We start from the raw sequence: 19678 nt of genomic DNA on the forward strand, positions 1-19678 counted from the left end.
TGGGATCTGCCGCAAGACTTTCCATAAGCACGCAATGGGATGAATTGCGCCTTGCGGCAATCTCATGGCTGTGAACTCCGCAGCCTCTACTTGAGTGTCATCATCCGCTGCGCGACCGACCTTTTCTCCCCATTGGCCATGTCGCCGAGGCAGAGGGTCGATAATCTCCTCGCCGTGGGAGGCGATGTTGCCATTCCAGTCCTCACTGCCGTCAATACCGCATCGGCGTGTTCCCTCCCTCCAGGCTGCCACCAATGCCGCACTGCTCATCCTCACTGAAATCAAAGTTAGTCGCAATATATTGATCCCTGGGACGGAACTTGACAATCTGCATTGCATAGAAATTCAAGGGAATAAGGGAGAATTGGAGCGTTTTGGAAATATATGGGGACGCCATGGTCAATGTGGTTACAGCCATTGGTTCGTATGGTGAATCTAATGAAAAACCCAAGTCGTGGGTTGAAAGCGTCAAGAAGCTGGGCGAGTAAGTAGTATCTGCTCTATGCAAGCCACTGCGGTTGCATAACATGAGTAATCTGTAGGGCGCTGGAGCGCATTCAAATTGAAATCCGTCGATTGAGTGGGAAGATGGAAAGACAGTTTGGTATCCGCAACTTCTCTCCCATATGAAACCCCAGTAGGCTTGATGATTTAAAGAAAGATTTAGCGAAGCCTTGGCAATGTTCCAGGTAGTTCCGTTTGATCCCGGTTATGTTTCTGTCCTGATCTCATTATCGTAGCTGGAGACAGACTTGATGGTTGGTGCGATAGCAAACAATCAAGTTCTGAATGAACTTAAATATCCTATTGTCCCCCATCACGATTCAACGCAGCCGTGCCTGCCAGACACTAGGACTGATCTGATCGAGCGTATAATGGCGTGGTGTCGTACCGGGAGGATAGCAAGAATCGTGTATTACTGCTAACTGCCGTGGCCGGTGCGGGCAAGACATCTGTTGCGCTCTCAATTGCAGAGGAGTGTAAAAGAGAAAAGATATCATCGTCAAGCTTCTTTTTCAAAGCAGGGGAGCAGTCGCAGCCGGACCATCTGTTCAGCGGCATGGCTCGATCTCTGGCAACCAATGACCCCGCATACCGTGCCTCCCTCATATCCGCTCTTCAGGAGGACCCAGCTTTTCGACTGCCCCATTCGCGACGCAATTCGAGAAACTCGTGGCTGAACCTCTCCGTCTCAGGACATCCTTGTCTGACCGTCCTATGGTGATTATCATTGATGCGTTGGATGAGTGTGATACAAAGTCATTCCCACGTCTTGCCGATATACTTCGGAAAGCAGTCCCAAAACTACCACCCAACATCAAATTCTTTCTCACTTCGAGACAATTTGACCTCGTTGATCGTTTCCTATCGCCGAATTACCCTATTGATCGCCTCACCATCGATCTGTCGGACGATGCTAACATGCATGACTGCGCTATCTACATCCGATCACAACTACACGAACTGAAGGATGTGCATCCGGGTTTGAAAGATGGAATCGGGGAAGAAGATACATTAGTCGAAAGCATACGGGAGCGAGCGGGCGGCTTGTTTATTTGGATCAGTACTGTCTTTGATTACATGAAGGTCAGCGGTAGCGATGCTATGAAGATGCTGAAGAAACTGCTGGATGAAGATCTCAACCGACCAAAGGCGTCCGCTGAGGAAGTGATGGATAGGCTGTATGCAAGTATTTTAGAGAAGTGTAACTGGAAGGATGACGATTTCGTGCATGACTACCCGATCGTGATGGGAGCAATTCTAATTGCACAAAAGCCGCTATCTGTTGCGGCCTGGGACGCCATTCTCTCACCACTGCTGGAGTCGGGCATCCGATATACATTAGCTCAACTTGCACCCCTCGTCTCAGGAGTTGGGGATGCTAAAAGGCCAATTCGTATTCTGCACCAATCTTTTCGCGACTTTATCACGGACCGAGTCGATCCACGATCACCCATACTTGGTCGGTTTGGAGTGGATGCGAGGAGGGAGAACGACAGAGTGGCCCTGCGCTGCATCGAAATCTTGAATAAAGAACTTTCGACTATGAAGGATTTAGGGCTGATTGAGGGCTTATCCAAAAAGGCCAAGCTGCCACCCATTCCTCAAGAGGTGCTGTCCGAACATGTCCATTATGCATGTCGGCATTTCGTGCATCATCTCAGCCAATTGCAGGAGCCGCTGGAGGCGGCCAATACTGGGCCTATTCACGCATTTCTCAACGAGCAAATATCACACTGGGTGGAAGTCTGTGTGAGGACGGAAGGGTATATTAGTATATCATCGTTCCCTGAATGGGCCAAGGTACGAATCATCAGTAGCGATTGTTTGAGGTTCTTGTTCAGTTTCATGTTCCTGCAGTTGAACGTTGATCGGGCCTCCAAAGAAGTCATTCACAAGTTGGTCAAAGTGTTTCTCAATATGAGGAGAAATCTTGCGTTCTTTTTAAGATTGCAGGAGGCATATGAGTTGGCAAGCGATTCAGTTGCACTGTGCCGTTGCCTTGTGGCTATGGACTCAGAGTCCTACACCCCGGATCTGGCTCAAGCACTCGGGAATCTAGATGCATCACTCACCAACCTTGGACGACATTCTGAGGCACTCCTTGTGAATGACGAAAGTGTGAAGCTCTGGCGCGAGCTCGTTGCCACCCATCCAGCATCATACACCCCGGATTTGGCTCGAGCGCTCCAGAATCTTACAGTATCACTCGACAAAGTTGGACGCCATTCCGAGGCGCTCACCGTAATCGAAGAAAGTGTGAAACTCTGGCGCGAGCTCGTTGCCACCCATCTAGCATCATACACCCCGGATTTGGCTCGAGCGCTCCAGGATCTTAAAGTATCACTCGACGAAGTTGGACGCCATTCCGAGGCGCTCATGGTAATCGAAGAAAGTTTGAAACTCTGGCGCGAGCTCGTTGCCACCCAACCAGCATCATACACCCCAAATTTGGCTGGAGCGCACTGGAATTTTTTTGTATCACTCGACAAAGTTGGACGCCATTCCGAGGCACTCACGGCAATCGAAGAAAGTGTGAAACTCTGGCGCGAGCTCGTTGCCACCCATCCAGCATCATACACCCCAGATTTGGCTGGAGCGCTCCGGAATCTTAAAGTATCACTCGACAAAGTTGGACGCCATTCCGAGGCACTCACGGTAATCGAAGAAAGTGTGAAACTCTGGCGCGAACTGGTTGCCGCCCATCCAACATCATACACTCCGGATTTAGCTCGAGCACTTGGGAGTCTAGATGTATCACTCACCAACATTGGACAACATTCTGAGGCACTCCTTGTGAATGAAGAAAGTGTGAAGCTCTGGCGCGAGCTAGTTGCCATCCAACCGATATCATACACCCCGGATTTGGCTCGAGCGCTCCAGAATCTTACGGTATCACTCGACAAAGTTGGACGCCATTCCGAGGCGCTCACCGTAATCGAAGAAAGTGTGAAACTCTGGCGCGAGCTCGTTGCCACCCATCTAGCATCATACACCCCGGATTTGGCTCGAGCGCTCCAGGATCTTAAAGTATCACTCGACGAAGTTGGACGCCATTCCGAGGCACTCATGGTAATCGAAGAAAGTTTGAAACTCTGGCGCGAGCTCGTTGCCACCCAACCAGCATCATACACCCCAAATTTGGCTGGAGCGCACTGGAATTTTTTTGTATCACTCGACAAAGTTGGACGCCATTCCGAGGCACTCACGGCAATCGAAGAAAGTGTGAAACTCTGGCGCGAGCTCGTTGCCACCCATCCAGCATCATACACCCCAGATTTGGCTGGAGCGCTCCGGAATCTTAAAGTATCACTCGACAAAGTTGGACGCCATTCCGAGGCACTCACGGTAATCGAAGAAAGTGTGAAACTCTGGCGCGAACTGGTTGCCGCCCATCCAACATCATACACTCCGGATTTAGCTCGAGCACTTGGGAGTCTAGATGTATCACTCACCAACATTGGACAACATTCTGAGGCACTCCTTGTGAATGAAGACAGTGTGAAGCTCTGGCGCGAGCTAGTTTCCATCGAACCGATATCATACACCCCGGATTTAGCTCGAGCGCTCCGGAATCTTGTAATATCCCTTGACAATCTCGGACGCCATTCTGAGGCGCTCCTTGTAAATGAAGAACAGCTCGGACTCCTGCCCCAGTAGTTGTCATTTATCTGATATCATCCACTCCGCGTTCGACACAATCAGTCTGCAGCCTCACCAGCTCATGCAAAGTCACCATTATGCCAAGGTCCTAACTTTTGTTCAAGATTTTGTTGTCCGTGGCGAGTTACCTACCCACCATCATGTGTTTTTGGCGTAGCCTTGGTAATGTAGACTCCACCTGTTTTTATGCCTAGGGCGCTGTGCGGACGCGGGTCAGGAGCCAATATTATACTATCACTAGCTTGATTCCCAATACATGCGCACAAGTCTTAACTATCATATTCCTGCGTTGCTCATGTCAGACTTTCTTCCCCTCCCTTGATCGATCATCATTGTTTGAGAAGACCCAGGAGTCTAATAATTGTCATCGCTTTTCGGGACTCATCAAGACCATTTCATCCGAGCGTGAAGGTTATCACCGGGAATCCGGAGTGAAGAGGCATGCACACCCAACCTCGCATTCCCGGATCCGGAAAACCCGGCCGTGAGTATGTAATACATATTCACTTGCCACAATTTCTCTTTCACGTGTCGGAAACACTCCCCGAGGAAGTGATCACTCCGACTCCATTCCTTTCTGACTCCAGGACGCAGAATGGCGGGCTGTTTGACAAGTGAGTGCGGGAATTCGACCTCAGTTGATCGGCCGACCATTCTTCAAGTAAGAAATAATGTCCCAAGGGCCCGTCCACAGTCCCTCCCTTCTTCCACATCTGTCCCTCACGCCAAGCGAAGAGACATATCTATGATGTCATCACCACAGGACCATTACCTTAATTCCGCAAATCCCATCCCAAGCCCCACCCCCACGCTTCTGCCTCTATTACCTACAAAGCGGCTTGCGCAGCAAAAGACACGGGGTCCCGCTTTCATCTGTGGCGAGGAACCGTTCTTTAGATTCTTGTTGTTTTCCCTCATCCGATGCTGTCCTTCTGCGGTAACTACGAACCCAACTTAGGCGCGATGCGTGCTTAAAATTGATTTTAACCGCAGTTGATCTATCTCCACATTGTCCTTCGAGGTGTGTCCTGATCCAATTCAAAAAGTATGTATATTTACAGCCGATTCACTCGAGGCCCAACACTTAAGAATTAAGCGTTCAAACCTGTCAGCCAGTGTTAGAGCGCCATTTTTCACTTATCTGCTTCGTCGGGGTCCAGTGACACCACGAGGTCGTTCGCCGTTAGTGGCAGTGCCAAATCCTCCCTATTCCGCCATCCTGTCTTGTTACTGCCAGTGTGCATCACCACTCGCTTTGCAAACACGCGACATTCCACATGTATCTAGTGCTGGTACGCAGTTTCCTGCAAGATCGAAGTATTGCCAACTTCACACGAAATCTCACATAGGAAATCCTAGGGTAACTATTTTACTTGATTCTGCGTGAGAGGATGGAATCTACCGCAAGACTTCCAAAGGGATGAATCGCGCTCGCTGTGAACTGTGCAGCATCTACGAGTGTTATCACCCGTTGCGTATCAGACCTTTCCTTCCATCTGCCTGTCATTGGCCATGTCGTTGAAGCAGAGGGTCGTTGGTCTCCTCGCCGCGGGAGGTGATGTTCTCACCGCCGTCAATGCTGCATCGGAGCTTTACGATTTTCCACTGGTGTCGCACTCCTGATCCTCAGCGAGATCGAAGTTAGTAATAATTTATACCGAGCCAGGAGCGCAAGTTAACAATATGCATTATGTAGAAGTTCAGGGGAAACAAGGAGGAATGGGAGAGTTTTGGAAAATGTGTCGCGGACGCCATGGTCGATGTGGTTGCAGGCATCGATTTGTGCAATGCGTCTAATGAAGAGGTTAAGCTGCGGATGGAAAGTGTCACGAAGCTAAGCGAGTAAGTAGTATCTACTCTTATGCGAGCCGTTGCCATCGTATAACGTAGGTACTTGTGGTTGCGCAGCAGCGTACGAAATTGATCGATTGTGCGGAAAGGTGGAAAGACAACCAAGTACCCACAACCCCCTCCCCCACACGAAGAACCCCAGCAGGATCGGTGATTCGAGGAAGCGCGGCCTCGGCATTCTTCAAGGTAACTGTGTTTGATCCTCGTCGGTCATGTTGCTACTCTGATCTCGTTATCGGAACCATGTAGGTCGGTACAATCAAAATCGGTTAATTCGTGGAGTCGTGAATTCTTCTGTTTTGAATGGACTCAGGTATCCCATTGTCGTCCATCGCGGCTCAGCTCAGGTGTGTCTGAAAGACATTACGACCGATCGGATCGAGCATCTTATGGTCTCGTGTCGTAACACAGGGGATAGTGAGAATCGCGTATTACTGCGGAGCGCCATGGCCGGTGCCGACAAGATTCCGCAGAACACGCACATGCACGCGCACACAGTGCAAGTGTCATCTAGCTCGTCTTTGTTCGACGTGACGTGGTTATCAGAGTCGCGACATATCAACTCCGGACTGCGAAGCTCGTCAAGTTCAACCAAAGTCCAATGGGACCGGTTACGTTTTCGATCTACTACCATCACAATTTTCCAGAACCGAGAATGACTGTTCAGGTCACCGATGATAAAAAGGTGGACAAGATTCCATAGGGTCACAAAATGCATCTTCCGTACATACAATTATGAGGAAAAGGACTTGAAACGTCTCGACTCGAAGGAAGAAAGTAAGAAGGGAGGAGCTGCTCAGAGGGAGACTGTTGGTTCTTACGGGTTCTGGCGATCCTGAAGGTAATCGTTGGAGGAATCTACGTTTTTGCATGCTCGTGAATTCAACTCGCTGAACCCGGTCATTGCTGTATTATAGAGATGTTGGTACGAGAAGCAGTGGCCATTCGAGTGAACGTATCCCTCAGTCGCGTAAGTTCTGACATGGCACTCCTGCATCCATTCGGTCTCCGATTCACGATCGCTGCCCAGAGCCTATCATTTGATCTGGGGCGCCTGAGCATGGCTGCTAAACCGAGCACAATGAACCACTGAGAAATTGTGTCACCCACGGCCCACATCTACATGTTACCGGACATGCGCACGACAGCAGTGGATAGACGGACTTTTCCTTACAATTCCCAAGGGGTATGAACACTTGAATGTTCTACAATTGTGTATCGAAGAAATTACCATTATCATGAGCGGTGTAATGGACACAACATATGCAGGAGGTATTTCGAGTCGCACGTGGTGATTGGGATCGAGCCAACGCGATTGGGGATCCCCGTGAAAGTGATGAGAAGTACGTAGCGGGATCCTATCGGGGAGGAAGTAATTATTTTGTTCCGCAGGGAATAATGATATGAAAGAAGCTTCGAGGGTGATAGGTATTGACGTGACATGTCATACAGCCGGAGTGCTTTGGGATGAGCTGGCTTGGTTCGTCGGGGGTTCTTAGGGGAATGGTTCATGGTTGTAAAGTGAGAGATTCGGCTTGTGGCACACGATCGTGATGAGGAGATCGAGACCAGCAAGACGCCGGGACTCGTTACATAATACCGTTGGGCTTTGACGGGTTTCACCGAGCTGGATCACCGGGAATCCGGAGCAATCAGGTAATGTGCAGCTGGGTTTGTTACCCAATCCTTCCCATTCTGACCCACATGTTCGGGCGAAGGGCCCATCATCGCTAGCTGTAGGGATTGGTTTGCTGTCTGTATAGGGCTCGTCTTACCGTAATGTCATTATTGTTCCGTGGTGAGCCCATGGACAAAATTTTCGGTAGCGTGGGTTCGGCCTCTAGAGGTGTGTTATGTACAACCAACTTTTTCGAGATCCACGCACTCAAGAATCCCGATCGGAGAATAAGCATTCAAATTCGTCCGCTTGTGTCAGGCATATCTGCTTCATCCGGGTTACAGTGACACAGCAAGGACGTCAGCTGCGGTGGTAATGCCAAATCCTCCCATTCCGCCATCTTCTTGTTGCTTCCGGGGCGCATCACCATACATTTTTGCGAACATGCAGCAGTCTATGTGCGCCTGGCACCGGCCTTCTTGCAAGGTCGAAGGATGTTCCCGAACTTTGCATCAAACCTCCCATAGCGAACCTAGAGCAGAACCAAGATAGATGGGTGTGGATCGGTTTCTCAGTTGGTTCTGCATAAGAGGATGGAATCTGCCGCAAGACTTTCCATAAGCGCGCAATGGGATGAATTGCGCCTTGCGGCGATCTCATGGCTGTGAACTGCGCAACCTCTACTTGAGTGTCACCATCCGCTGCGCGACCGACCTTTTCTCCCCATCCTTCACTATTGACTATGTCGCTGAAGCAGAGGGTCGATAATCTCCTCACCGTTGGAGGCGATGTTGCCATTCCAGTCCTCACTGCCGTCAATACCGCATCGGGCGTGTTCCCTCCCCTACAGGCTGCCACCAATGCCGCACTCCTCATCCTCACTGAAATCAAAGTTAGTAGTAATTTATATCGATCCTGGGACGGAACTTGACAGTCTGCATTATATAGAACTTCAAGGGAAATAAGGGAGAATTGGAGCGTTTTGGAAAATATATCGGGGACGCCATGGTCAATGTGGTCACAGCCATTGGTTCGTATGGTGAATCTAATGAAAAACCCAAGTCGTGGGTTGAAAGCGTCAAGAAGCTGGGTGAGTAAGTAGTATCTGTTCTATGCAAGCCATTGCTGTTGTATAACATGAGTAATCTGTAGGGCGCTGGAGCGCATTCAAATTGAAATCCATCGATTGAGTGGGAAGATGGAAAGACAGTCTGGTATCCGCAACTTCTTCTCCCATATGAAGAACCCCAGCAGGCTCGATGATTTAAAGAAAGATTTTAGCGAAGCCTTGGCAATGTTCCAGGTAGTTCCGTTTGATTCCCTGTTATGTTTCTGTCCTGATCTCATTATCGTAGCTGGAGACAGACTTGTTGGTTGGTGCGATAGCAAACAATCAAGTTCTGAATGAACTTAAATATCCTATTGTCCCCCATCACGATTCAACACAGCCGTGCCTGCCAGACACTAGGATCGATCTGATCGAGGGTATTATGGCGTGGTGTCGTACCACGGAGGATAGCAAGAATCGTGTATTACTGCTAACTGCCGTGGCCGGTGCGGGCAAGACATCTGTTGCGCTCTCAATTGCAGAGGAGTGTAAAAGAGAAAAGATATCATCGTCAAGCTTCTTTTTCAAAGCAGGGGAGCAGTCGCAGCCGGACCATCTGTTCAGCGGCATGGCTCGATCTCTGGCAATCAATGACCCCGCATACCGTGCCTCCCTCATATCGGCTCTTCAGGAGGACCCAGCCCTCTCGACTGCCCCATTCGCGACGCAATTTGAGAAACTAGTGGCTGAACCTCTCCGTCTCAGGACATCCTCGTCTGACCGTCCTATGGTGATTATCATTGATGCGTTAGATGAGTGCGATACAAAGTCATTCCCACGTCTTGCCGATATACTTCGGAAAGCGGTCCCAAAACTACCACCCAACATCAAATTCTTTCTCACTTCGAGACAATTTGACCTCGTTGATCGTTTCCTATCGCCAAATTACCCTATTGATCGCCTCACCATCGATCTGTCGGACGATGCTAACATGCATGACTGTGCTATCTACATCCGATCACAACTACACGAACTGAAGGATGTGCATCCTGGTTTGGAAGATGGAATCGGGGAAGAAGACACATTAGTCCAAAGCATACAAGAGCGAGCGGGTGGCTTGTTCATTTGGATCAGCACTGTCTTTGATTACATGAAGGTCAGCGGTAGCGATGCTATGAAGATGCTGAAGAAACTGCTGGATGAAGATCTCAACCGACCAAAGGCGTCCGCTGAGGAAGTGATGGATAGGCTGTATGCGAGTATTTTAGAGAAGTGTAACTGGAAGGATGACGATTTCGTCCATGACTACCCGGTCGTGATGGGAGCAATTCTAATCGCACAGAAGCCACTATCTGTTGCGGCCTGGGATGCCATTCTCTCACCACTGCTGGAGTCGGGCATCCGATATACATTAGCTCAACTTGCACCCCTCGTCTCAGGAGTTGAGGATGCTAAAAGGCCAATTCGTATTCTACACCAATCTTTTCGCGACTTTATCATGGACCGAGTCGATCCACAATCACCTATACTTGGTCGGTTTGGAGTGGATGCGAGGAGGGAGAACGACAGAGTGGCCCTGCGCTGCATCGAAATCTTGAATAAAGAACTTTCGACTATGAAGGATTTAGGGCTGATTGAGGACTTATCCAAAAAAGCCAAGCTGCCACCCATTCCTCAAGAGGTGTTGTCTGAACATGTCCATTATGCATGTCGGCATTTCGTGCATCATCTCAGCCAATTGCAGGAGCCGGTGGAGGCGGCCAATGGGCCTATTCACGCATTTCTCAACGAGCAAATATCACGCTGGGTGGAAGTCTGTGTGAGGACGGAAGGGTATATTAGTATATCATCGTTCCCTGAATGGGTCAAGGTACGAATCATCAATAGCGATCATTTGAGGTTTCAGTCTCATATTCCATTCAGTTGAACGTTGATCGGGCCTCCAAAGAAGTCATTCACGAGTTGGTCAAAGTGTTCCGCAATGTGAGGAGAAATCTTGCATTCTTTTTAAGATTGCAGGAGGCATATGAAATGGCAAGTGATTCAGTTGCACTGTGCCGTTGCCTTGTGTCTATGGACTCAGAGTCCTACACCCCGGATCTGGCTCAAGCACTCGGGAATCTAGATGCATCACTCACCAACCTTGGACGACATTCTGAGGCACTCCTTGTGAACGAAGAAAGTGTGAAGCTCTGGCGCGAGCTCGTTGCCACCCATCCAGCATCATACACCCCGGATTTGGCTCGAGCGCTCCGGAATCTTTTTGTATCACTCGACAAAGTTGGACGCCATTCCGAGGCGCTCACGGTAATCGAAGAAAGTGTGAAACTCTGGCGTGAGCTCGTTGTCACCCATCCAGCATCATACACCCCGGATTTGGCTGGAGCGCTCTGGAATTTTTTTGTATCACTCGACAAAGTTGGACGCCATTCTGAGGCGCTCACCATAATCGGAGAAAGTGTGAAACTCTGGCGCGAGCTCGTTGCCACCCATCCAGCATCATACACCCCAGATTTAGCTGTCGCGCTCCGAAATCTTTGTGTATCACTCGACAATGTTGGACGCCATTCTGAGGCGCTCACTGTAATTGAAGAAAGTGTGAAACTCTGGCGCGAGCTCGTTGCCACCCATCCAGCATCATACACCCCGGATTTGGCTCGAGCGCTCCGGAATCTCATGGTATCACTTAACAAAGTTGGACGCCATTCCAAGGCGCTCACGGTAATTGAAGAATGTGTGAAACTCTGGCGCGAGCTCGTTGTCACCCATCCAGCATCATACACCCCGGATTTGGCTGAAGCGCTCCGGAATCTTAAAGTATCACTCGACGAAGTTGGACGCCATTCCGAGGCGCACACGGTAATTGAAGAAAGTGTGAAACTCTGGCGCGAGCTCGTTGCCACCCATCCAGCATCATACACCCCGGATTTGGCTCGAGCGCTCCAGAATCTTATGGTATCACTCGACAAAGTTGGACGCCATTCCGAGGCGCTCACGGTAATTGAAGAAAGTGTGAAACTCTGGTGCGAGCTGGTTGCCGCCCATCCAACATCATACACCCCGGATTTAGCTCGAGCGCTTGGGAGTCTAGATGCATCACTCACCAACCTTGGACGACATTCTGACGCACTTCTTGCGAATGAAGAAAGTGTGAAGCACTGGCGCGAGCTTGTTGCCATCAAACCGATATCGTACTCCCTGGATTTGGCTCGAGCGCTCCGGAATCTTGTAATATCCCTTGACAATCTCGGACGCCATTCTGAGGCGCTCCTCGTAAATGAAGAACAGCTGGGACTCCTGCCCCAGTAGTTGTCATTTATCTGATATCATCCACTCCGGGTTCGACACGATCATTCTGCAGCCTCACCAGCTCATGCAAAAGTCACCATTATGCCAAGGCCCTAACTTTTGTTCAAGATTTTGTTGTCCGTGGCGAGTTACCTACCCACCATCATGTGTTTTTGGCATAGCCTTGGTAATGCAGACTCCACCTGTTTTCATGCCTAGGGCGCTGTGTGGACGCAGTACAGGAGCCAATATTATACTATCACTAGCTTGATTCCCAATACATGCGCACAAGTCTTAACTATCATATTCCTGCGTTGCTCATGGCAGACTTTCTTCTGCTTCATCGATCATCATTGTTTGAGAAGACCCAGGAGTCTAATAATTATCATCGCTTTTCGGGACTCATCAAGACCATTTCATCTGAGCGTGAAAGTTATCACCGGGAATCCGGAGTGAAACACACCCAACCTCGCATTCCCGGATCCGGAAAACCCGGCCGTGAGCAGACTCGTACCCAGTCGGAGGAGCTCCGTGGACGCGCAAAATAATAGCTCTTTATGTAATGTTCTCGCGTCCTGTATTCAATACAAAGGATCACATGCTACGGAGTTAAACACATAGCCGATCACCTACTCCGGAAATTTGGACGCGACACTTGGGGCAAAATGTAGTATGGCTGTGCTCCGGCACTGTCCGGCCACTGTCTTCCCACGGCAAACAAGCTCGCTTCAAGGCTCTAATCATCACACCCCTCCCCAAGCCATCACAGAAAAAATCCAAAACAAATGTAGTAGTTACCCCCACCCAAAATTAACCCAGCCCAACCCAGCCCAACCCGATTCATCTGCTTCTTGCTCATATGTGCTAAAATTATGTTGGAATCTTGTATCGCGCACTCAGCACTTTGTCATTATTGAGCCCAGTCAAGGGAAAAACATGGTGGAACTACCTAATCATAGTCCAATCCTACTCTGGTGTTGATCACTACCGTATCCTCACCCCAAGAAATTGGCTGATGAGGTGAAAAAGGATATTATTTTGAGTGCGCAATACAAGATTCCAACATAATTTTAGCACATATGAGCAAGAAGCAGATGAATCGGGTTGGGCTGGGTTGGGCTGGGTTAATTTTGGGTGGGGGTAACTACTACATTTGTTTTGGATTTTTTCTGTGATGGCTTGGGGAGGGGTGTGATGATTAGAGCCTTGAAGCGAGCTTGTTTGCCGTGGGAAGACAGAGGCCGGACAGTGCTGGAGCACAGCCATACTACATTTTGCCCCAGTCGGAGGAGTGAAGTGTTAGGCAGGTTACCAGCCTCTATTGGAATAGAGGCTGGTTTCACTTGGGGGATTACTGAATGTCTGGTCTACTGAATTGTAAGAAAAGGGTCCTACCCAACATTTTTCCGAGATGATGACATGAAGGAATTGGCATAATTCGAGGACTGTTTGTTTGTTTGTATTTACCCTTTGATCCTGAAATTGCGCTAGATATTTACTGGAAAGGAATTCCTCTCGTATTTCAATGTGTCCTCAACACTGAAACTCCTTACCAGCTAACCGTGAATATGGAAAATGAGAATACCATGCCAGTTAATCTGCCACAACGAGGACGCCCCCTTCTACCAAGTGCAAAGCTTCCTCATGGGTCACTGTCGAGCCTCTCTCACCATCCAAGCAGGCCAGGGTGAATAGCAACTCATTACCAACCCCAACACCCCCCTTCACAAATCCTGAAACCTCCCAATTCGGCTGCACAACTCAGTGTTCTCCACTCCCAGCGCCATTCCCTAGCCAAAGCTGGACTCCTGCACATGTACACAACTATGGTGAATTGCCTGTCACCATGTGTGGAGTTTGCAGAAGCTCAAAGATTCATACATCAACTCGGGCTGAGCGATATAGAAAGCAAAACTTAGCTGGAAAGGCCAAAGTTATCTTTGAGGTCTTATGTGCTCAGCAGCTCACGATTGGCGACTTTTTGATGATTCTCTGTGACCAGAATGAATTGCTCAAGAAGGAAATGAGCTCATCCATGAAGGTTGAAATAGCATGCTTCCTACATGGCCAGAAAAAGTCAAATCAGCCATTGGATTTTGTGCGTGCAATTACTGAGCACCCGATGGCACGTTACGGACGAAAGCAGGAGCCGGTGCACCAAATCCCTTCATATGGAATCCCAACAAAGTTACCTGCAACCTTGTTCCGATCTGAGCAAGATAGGGCCCAACATTTGGATGCTGGTGTCAGGGAGTCCCAAAGAGAGTGTATGGACAGCTCATATGAAGCACTCCAGAAGTTCTTTGTTGAAAAGGTTGTCGAGCAGGTTCAGTGGGAGACCGAGCTACTACAGAAGGACCCATCACTGCGTAGTCTTGACAATGAAAAGCAAGGCTTCTCATGGGAAAGTGTCAACGAGTTTTGTCTCGAGGACATGCAGCAAGTAATTATGGAGAAAGCTCCCGTCATCTGGACAATATTGACAGCGATAGCTATCGGTGATGAAAGAGCAACATTGCTCCGGGTCACACAATGAATGGGAAGAGGGATGGGAAAGGGTCGAATCACATCCGAGACCCATATCTTGTAAGTCTCCATTGCCATAACTCCAAAATGCTAGGATGCACGTACATTTGTCTGTCTAGGGTTGTACTGTGGGGCTTAGTATGATGCTGAGCTTCAGAAACCAGAGGATCAACCGTATTCAATCAATTCTTGGCATGTTGATGTTTGCGATGAATACAAACCAAACCACAGTTTCAATTTTGAGATGGATTGGCCTTGTGGTCGCACACAGTACAACACATAACTGGCTTCACATGGCAGTAGCAGGTGCATCAGCAAATATTAAGGCAATAGGGCATCAAGTGGTTGAGAACAAAGTGTCAGTTCACCTTGTCTATGATAATCTGAATCAGTACCACCAGGAATGGAGGCCATCACTGGATAACCACACATCCCTAGAAAGTGGCACTGCTGCCACTCTCATTATTCAGTGAGATGTAGAGGATGGTGCATTTAATGGTATCGAGTATGAGTGGTGGAGGACCTCAGTATGAAGAGAGGACATCACATACAAGAAAATTTAGAGCGATATTCAATTTGATCACCTGGCTGCCATTGGGACTACCAACATCCTCCGGATTCTTCTTGAACATGTCCCCGGCCTCAAACGTCATCGCAGTGCTGTTCAGCATTTGTATGCACTGTCAGGGGACGGACCCCGGGTCCCCATGACCCCTCTCTACAGTCCACAGTCTAGCCTGTAAACACAGCCCATCTCAGGGCATAACTACTGTGGGTAAGAAAGTGTATAGATAAATGAAGAGTAGGCTACACTTGCCTACTGTGGGTAAGAAAGTGAGAAGAAGGTTAACTTCTCACTTTCCCACAGTGGCCCCAATATGGCGAAAACTTCCGGGGATACCCGGAAGTCACATGAGGTGGGATCCGGGGTCGGATCATGCGGCGTGCGGCGCAGGAAGTGCGCGGGAAGTGGAGCGGGTCCGGACGCGGGTCCGGGTCCAGGCTAAGTCAGGGTATGTGCCCTGACACCAGCTGAACGGCTTGTAGAAACTGTGCTAGCAACAATGACACTCCATTATGCAAGGTATAGTCTATTCTTTATCCATTAATTATTATGACATTGGTCTTTTTCCACAGAGTCATCCTTCGGCAAAGGGAGTCATCCCATTTCATTTCCAAACTACATTGCCCTCCACACTTGATTGAAGAGCTGAACCTTCATTCATCGCCAGGTGGCTTCTTTCAAACTTGTACTATTGACGAGCTATATAACTTGGCTCACACCATCTATGCCGCGTTTGCATCATCTGAATCTGCATACATGGTGCTTCATCACAACACTCACAATTCCATGCAATATTTTTGACATTACCTCAATCCTTTGCTTGATTCTCTCTACCCAGTCCCACAAGAGCCGAATACTGTGGTGAATGTGAGCCCTGACGACTCGGATGATAGCAACGATGTCAACGATGAAAGCAATGATGGTGTGTCTGTTCCAGTTGGACAGAGTGGGCTTAGTGGGGAAAACTCCGATAATCTTGACCACTTCAAGGACACCGCACCTCTCTGTTCTCCGGACTTGGATACCAGCAGTGACATCCTTCTTTTCAACAACATTCTCCTCTATCGCGATATGCTATTTTACTGGGAATTTAGGTCGAGTATCAAGGACAGCGATATCGGACGAACCTTTGAGGTAATCAAGGTGTGTTAAACCACTTCTTCTGTGTCTATTACTCGCCCACCAGCGCCCTTTATCCCAGTGGCTTCGAGTGTGGTTTTTTGGAGCCAGTGCTACCAATTATGGTCAAGAGTTGCTGCATCAAGCCCTTGATCTCTGGTTCCACTTCACCGAAAAAATGAAGAATGCAGTTTTTAACAATTATGTCATTAGCCCATCTGGGAGGGGCGATGGTTGCAGACGAGACCTGCTTCAAGAGCACAGCAACTTCTGGCTCAAGCAGGTTTTTAATGGACACTTGGCCAAGTTCGATTCCAGCTTCTTGCGTGAAGCTGTCACGCTGAATATCATCCCACTTAAGGAACTTGCCCAAACGATTTTGCAAAAATTTTGGCCTCACCAACATATTTTCAGGGCGCTTAAAAGCAGATATTGCAGTGGACATCAACTTCCTTGGCCATTCATATCTTACGCAGCGCCACCATATCTACCAGCCTGGCCAAGTTCAGTCTTTCTTGGCAGTGGACAGTATTGAGCGAGGATCTGCCAAGCTTGAAGAGGGGGCATTACAGAAGTTTCTCGATAAGCACTTCTATCAAAAATAATTGTAGAATATAAATCCCAACAGATTTTTGACTATCTCTTGTTTGCTTCTAGATTATACTGTGCACATTCAGTAAGCTTGATCACACGTGGCCCAGTGACCACATCCCCAACCACTGTATTCTTCCACCCATCAAGTCATTGCTGCCTCTGCCTATCGCTTTAGTTCTACCTCCATCCATCACCCCATTTTCACATCCATCCATTCCTTCACTTCTGTCTCCATTCCCTTCAATGACCTCATTGCTTCCCACCACCTTCTTGATCTTGTTTGTCAGCACACGTTTCTGGTTCTATGCTGCATACTGGTTGTTCAACCTCTGGATAAGGTCCCACAGAGAGTTTCGCTGGGCTGGCGTCATCTGCGAGATGGTACTCAACCCTGCCAAGTAGTTGAGTAGCTTCGGTTCCACTATGAAGGAATGCAGGCGTTCTGTGAGTTTTTTAATCTCTCCATTGCTAAGGATTTGTCCCAGGGTGAGATTCTGCCACAGAGGTTTGGGAAGCAAGAACCAAGCATTTTGTCGCCAGGTAGTAAGTTGTGTGAGTGCCTCAACTTTCTGTTCCTTTGTGAGTTCTTGAAAATTTTTGGGTCGATCTTTCGGAAGCGGCAATGCAGTTGCCTTTGTGGTCGCTTTCTGGCATGCAATTCTGGCAATGTGATTTTTCACCATGTCCTCATCATGGCGGAGAGTCTCAGGCTGGCATGACTCGCAGCAAATGGGTGGCTTAATGAACATATCACCATAATATCCACAGAACACAGATCTTTGACAGCCGCTGGAAGGAGGATTGAAGAATGTGATGAGGCCCGGTGCAATTTTGGTTTGGAATTCCTGACGCGCGGTGATTTGTGTTTGTGTTAAGGGTTTTCTTCTTACTGATCCATCGACATAGGTCCCATCATCCTTTGTGGATTTATCACACATTTCTGGTGTGATCCTCATATCATCGGGCCCATAAACAATAAATGTCCCACCACTCCCATCCCAACTTGCATGACCTGCCCACTGTGTCATTTCCTCAAATGACTTTGGCAAGTCTACACACACAACCCGCTGGACAGGTAAGTTGAGTCCTACATTTGCACAGATGGTAGCAACAACATATTGGATTGTTCCAGAAACTAGCCAAGTGCATATCTTTCCACGATCTTCCTTATGGAGTTCCGCATGGAATGGCCAGACCAGATTGGGTGTGTCAATGGCTTCTGCAGCCACTTTGTGTAGTTCACGTATTAGCCATTCGCTGAACATCATCGTTTTCTCCACAGTGTTGATGGCAAATATTGTTGGTGTAAGATCGGATGGTGACTCAAGTTTTTGGGGGATTGCCCATGTGAAATCTGGGAACTTGAGCCCCTCGACAGAGTGATAATGTATGCAGGCACAGTACTTAATGTCAGCCCGATCCACAGGGAGTTTAACGTCACTGAATTTTGACCCATGGAAGCCCAGCATAAACTGAATCTCCAACCAAGCTTTCTGATTCACAGAACCAGACATAGCCAAGAATGGGACATTGGATCCAATACGTGAGCGTACCTCTGACAGCACCTTATGCTTTGGTCAGAACTTCTCCCAATCCTTCACTAAGTGAACTTCGTCTATTGCACAGAACCCCAACATTCTACAAAACTCAGACCCATGAAGGAGTTTGCTAGCCATGCTTTCAGTAAGCATTTCTGGACTCATTCCTATCATGTCCCACTGAAGATTCTGGGCCTCATCCCATAGATTTTGTTGATCACATGCAAAGGCTTCGGCAATTGTTTCCGCATTAATTGCTATAAATCGAACGTTTTTATTCCTCACATTTGTCTCCTGGAACAAAATTCAGATGGTTTGTTCAGGTTTGTCCTTCAGTTGTAAACCCATACCTGATCCACCATCAATTCTACAGTAGGGTAGACAACAATGGCGATGTGCGGCCTCTTCAACACTCGGCATGCAATTACAGGAGCCATTGTCAACATTGATTTCCCATTCCCGGTCCGAGATGTAAGAAACACATCTATATTCTGGCAAAGATGTACTGCATTTTGAGTCTGCCATGGATGTGGCTCCACACGAAACCAGATATTGAATATAGCAGTCATCCATGGGACAGTCTCTGGTGTATATGGTTCCAATATCTCTCGAAGCCGTTCAATTGCATGGTTATAGTGTGAATCCCGTTTGTCCCACAGCCTCTCATTGAACTCAGGGAGAGAAGTTAATCCCTAGTCTTATTTCACTTGATGGGTGACTGAATTGCTGGTCTACTGAATGGTTGCAAAAGGGTCCAGTTGTGTAAGTGTAGTTATGTGAGCAGATGACTAAGCAATTTATTCGGTAGATGCCAGCCAGCCTCTTTTGATTATCTTTTTTCATTTCACCCTCACAATGGAGGGATTAACTTCTCTCCCTGAGTTCAATGAGAGGCTGTGGGACAAACGGGATTCACACTATAACCATGCAATTGAACGGCTTCGAGAGATATTGGAACCATATACACCAGAGACTGTCCCATGGATGACTGCTATATTCAATATCTGGTTTCGTGTGGAGCCACATCCATGGCAGACTCAAAATGCAGTACATCTTTGCCAGAATATAGATGTGTTTCTTACATCTCGGACCGGGAATGGGAAATCAATGTTGACAATGGCTCCTGTAATTGCATGCCGAGTGTTGAAGAGGCCGCACATCGCCATTGTTGTCTACCCTACTGTAGAATTGATGGTGGATCAGGTATGGGTTTACAACTGAAGGACAAACCTGAACAAACCATCTGAATTTTGTTCCAGGAGACAAATGTGAGGAATAAAAACGTTCGATTTATAGCAATTAATGCGGAAACAATTGCCGAAGCCTTTGCATGTGATCAACAAAATCTATGGGATGAGGCCCAGAAT

General features: G+C 48.3%; 8 protein-coding genes across 8 annotated transcripts; 6 read left to right on the plus strand and 2 right to left on the minus strand.

The window, feature by feature from the left end:
- The first annotated feature begins 836 nt into the window (after positions 1 to 836).
- On the plus strand, positions 837 to 4460 carry EI90DRAFT_3230824 (uncharacterized protein). Its single transcript, XM_039066499.1, has 2 exons — positions 837 to 2304; positions 2362 to 4460. Exons 1-2 carry the CDS (start codon positions 1219 to 1221, stop codon positions 4159 to 4161), a joined length of 2886 nt encoding a protein of 961 aa, XP_038907322.1. The 5' UTR covers positions 837 to 1218; the 3' UTR covers positions 4162 to 4460.
- Positions 4461 to 4634: 174 nt separating this feature from the next.
- On the plus strand, positions 4635 to 6100 carry EI90DRAFT_3111300 (uncharacterized protein). Its single transcript, XM_039062646.1, is given in 9 exon segments — positions 4635 to 4671; positions 4682 to 5101; positions 5158 to 5185; positions 5226 to 5346; positions 5402 to 5481; positions 5692 to 5723; positions 5755 to 6011; positions 6043 to 6050; positions 6080 to 6100. 5 exon segments carry the CDS (start codon positions 4760 to 4762, stop codon positions 5721 to 5723), a joined length of 603 nt encoding a protein of 200 aa, XP_038907323.1. The 5' UTR covers positions 4635 to 4671; positions 4682 to 4759; the 3' UTR covers positions 5755 to 6011; positions 6043 to 6050; positions 6080 to 6100.
- On the plus strand, positions 5677 to 6854 carry EI90DRAFT_3026407 (uncharacterized protein; the record flags this gene model as incomplete). The annotated part of the gene is made up of 6 exons (XM_039057942.1): positions 5677 to 5772; positions 5861 to 6006; positions 6105 to 6201; positions 6329 to 6362; positions 6427 to 6625; positions 6683 to 6854. The coding sequence occupies 6 exons, from the start codon at positions 5677 to 5679 to the stop codon at positions 6852 to 6854; spliced, it is 744 nt and encodes a 247-aa protein (XP_038907324.1).
- Positions 6855 to 7021: 167 nt separating this feature from the next.
- Positions 7022 to 7583, minus strand: EI90DRAFT_3111323 (uncharacterized protein; the record flags this gene model as incomplete). The annotated part of the gene is made up of 2 exons (XM_039062647.1): positions 7022 to 7104; positions 7190 to 7583. A coding segment is annotated over one exon (153 nt), but the record flags the coding sequence as incomplete, so codon positions are not given.
- A 118-nt stretch (positions 7584 to 7701) lies between these two features.
- On the minus strand, positions 7702 to 8693 carry EI90DRAFT_3111327 (uncharacterized protein). Its single transcript, XM_039062648.1, has 3 exons — positions 8582 to 8693; positions 7901 to 8525; positions 7702 to 7855 (listed from the first exon to the last, which is right to left on the minus strand). Exons 1-2 carry the CDS (start codon positions 8659 to 8661, stop codon positions 8057 to 8059), a joined length of 549 nt encoding a protein of 182 aa, XP_038907326.1. The 5' UTR covers positions 8662 to 8693; the 3' UTR covers positions 7702 to 7855; positions 7901 to 8056.
- Positions 8450 to 12120, plus strand: EI90DRAFT_1968032 (uncharacterized protein). Its single transcript, XM_039052390.1, has 5 exons — positions 8450 to 8525; positions 8582 to 8723; positions 8786 to 8936; positions 8989 to 10551; positions 10605 to 12120. Exons 3-5 carry the CDS (start codon positions 8832 to 8834, stop codon positions 11988 to 11990), a joined length of 3054 nt encoding a protein of 1017 aa, XP_038907327.1. The 5' UTR covers positions 8450 to 8525; positions 8582 to 8723; positions 8786 to 8831; the 3' UTR covers positions 11991 to 12120.
- A 1695-nt stretch (positions 12121 to 13815) lies between these two features.
- Positions 13816 to 14505, plus strand: EI90DRAFT_3026409 (uncharacterized protein; the record flags this gene model as incomplete). Its single annotated transcript, XM_039057943.1, has 1 exon — positions 13816 to 14505. One exon carries the CDS (start codon positions 13816 to 13818, stop codon positions 14503 to 14505), a length of 690 nt encoding a protein of 229 aa, XP_038907328.1.
- A 1453-nt stretch (positions 14506 to 15958) lies between these two features.
- On the plus strand, positions 15959 to 16784 carry EI90DRAFT_3026410 (uncharacterized protein; the record flags this gene model as incomplete). Its single annotated transcript, XM_039057944.1, has 4 exons — positions 15959 to 15982; positions 16006 to 16203; positions 16247 to 16505; positions 16594 to 16784. 4 exons carry the CDS (start codon positions 15959 to 15961, stop codon positions 16782 to 16784), a joined length of 672 nt encoding a protein of 223 aa, XP_038907329.1.
- Between the last annotated feature and the right edge of the window lie 2894 nt (positions 16785 to 19678).

This window comes from Cantharellus anzutake (assembly GCF_015039405.1).
Source record: "Cantharellus anzutake strain C23 chromosome Unknown EI90scaffold_472, whole genome shotgun sequence".
NCBI lineage: Eukaryota > Fungi > Basidiomycota > Agaricomycetes > Cantharellales > Hydnaceae > Cantharellus > Cantharellus anzutake.

Bases quoted from the DNA above. Each gene is read 5' to 3' on its own strand.
- EI90DRAFT_3111300 (XM_039062646.1), top strand. From the start codon at position 4,760: ATGGCGGGCTGTTTGACAAGTGAGTGCGGGAATTCGACCTCAGTTGAT. The intron at 5,102-5,157 runs GTAACTACGAAC...TTTTAACCGCAG, and splicing joins TCCGATGCTGTCCTTCTGCG to TTGATCTATCTCCACATTGT. The intron at 5,186-5,225 runs GTGTGTCCTGAT...GTATATTTACAG, and splicing joins TCTCCACATTGTCCTTCGAG to CCGATTCACTCGAGGCCCAA.
- EI90DRAFT_3111327 (XM_039062648.1), bottom strand. From the start codon at position 8,661: ATGGCTGTGACCACATTGACCATGGCGTCCCCGATATATTTTCCAAAA. The intron at 8,526-8,581 runs CTATATAATGCA...ATTACTACTAAC, and splicing joins CCCTTATTTCCCTTGAAGTT to TTTGATTTCAGTGAGGATGA.
- EI90DRAFT_3230824 (XM_039066499.1), top strand. From the start codon at position 1,219: ATGGTGATTATCATTGATGCGTTGGATGAGTGTGATACAAAGTCATTC. The intron at 2,305-2,361 runs GTACGAATCATC...ATGTTCCTGCAG, and splicing joins CGTTCCCTGAATGGGCCAAG to TTGAACGTTGATCGGGCCTC.
- EI90DRAFT_1968032 (XM_039052390.1), top strand. From the start codon at position 8,832: ATGGAAAGACAGTCTGGTATCCGCAACTTCTTCTCCCATATGAAGAAC. The intron at 8,937-8,988 runs GTAGTTCCGTTT...TCATTATCGTAG, and splicing joins AAGCCTTGGCAATGTTCCAG to CTGGAGACAGACTTGTTGGT. The intron at 10,552-10,604 runs GTACGAATCATC...TATTCCATTCAG, and splicing joins CGTTCCCTGAATGGGTCAAG to TTGAACGTTGATCGGGCCTC.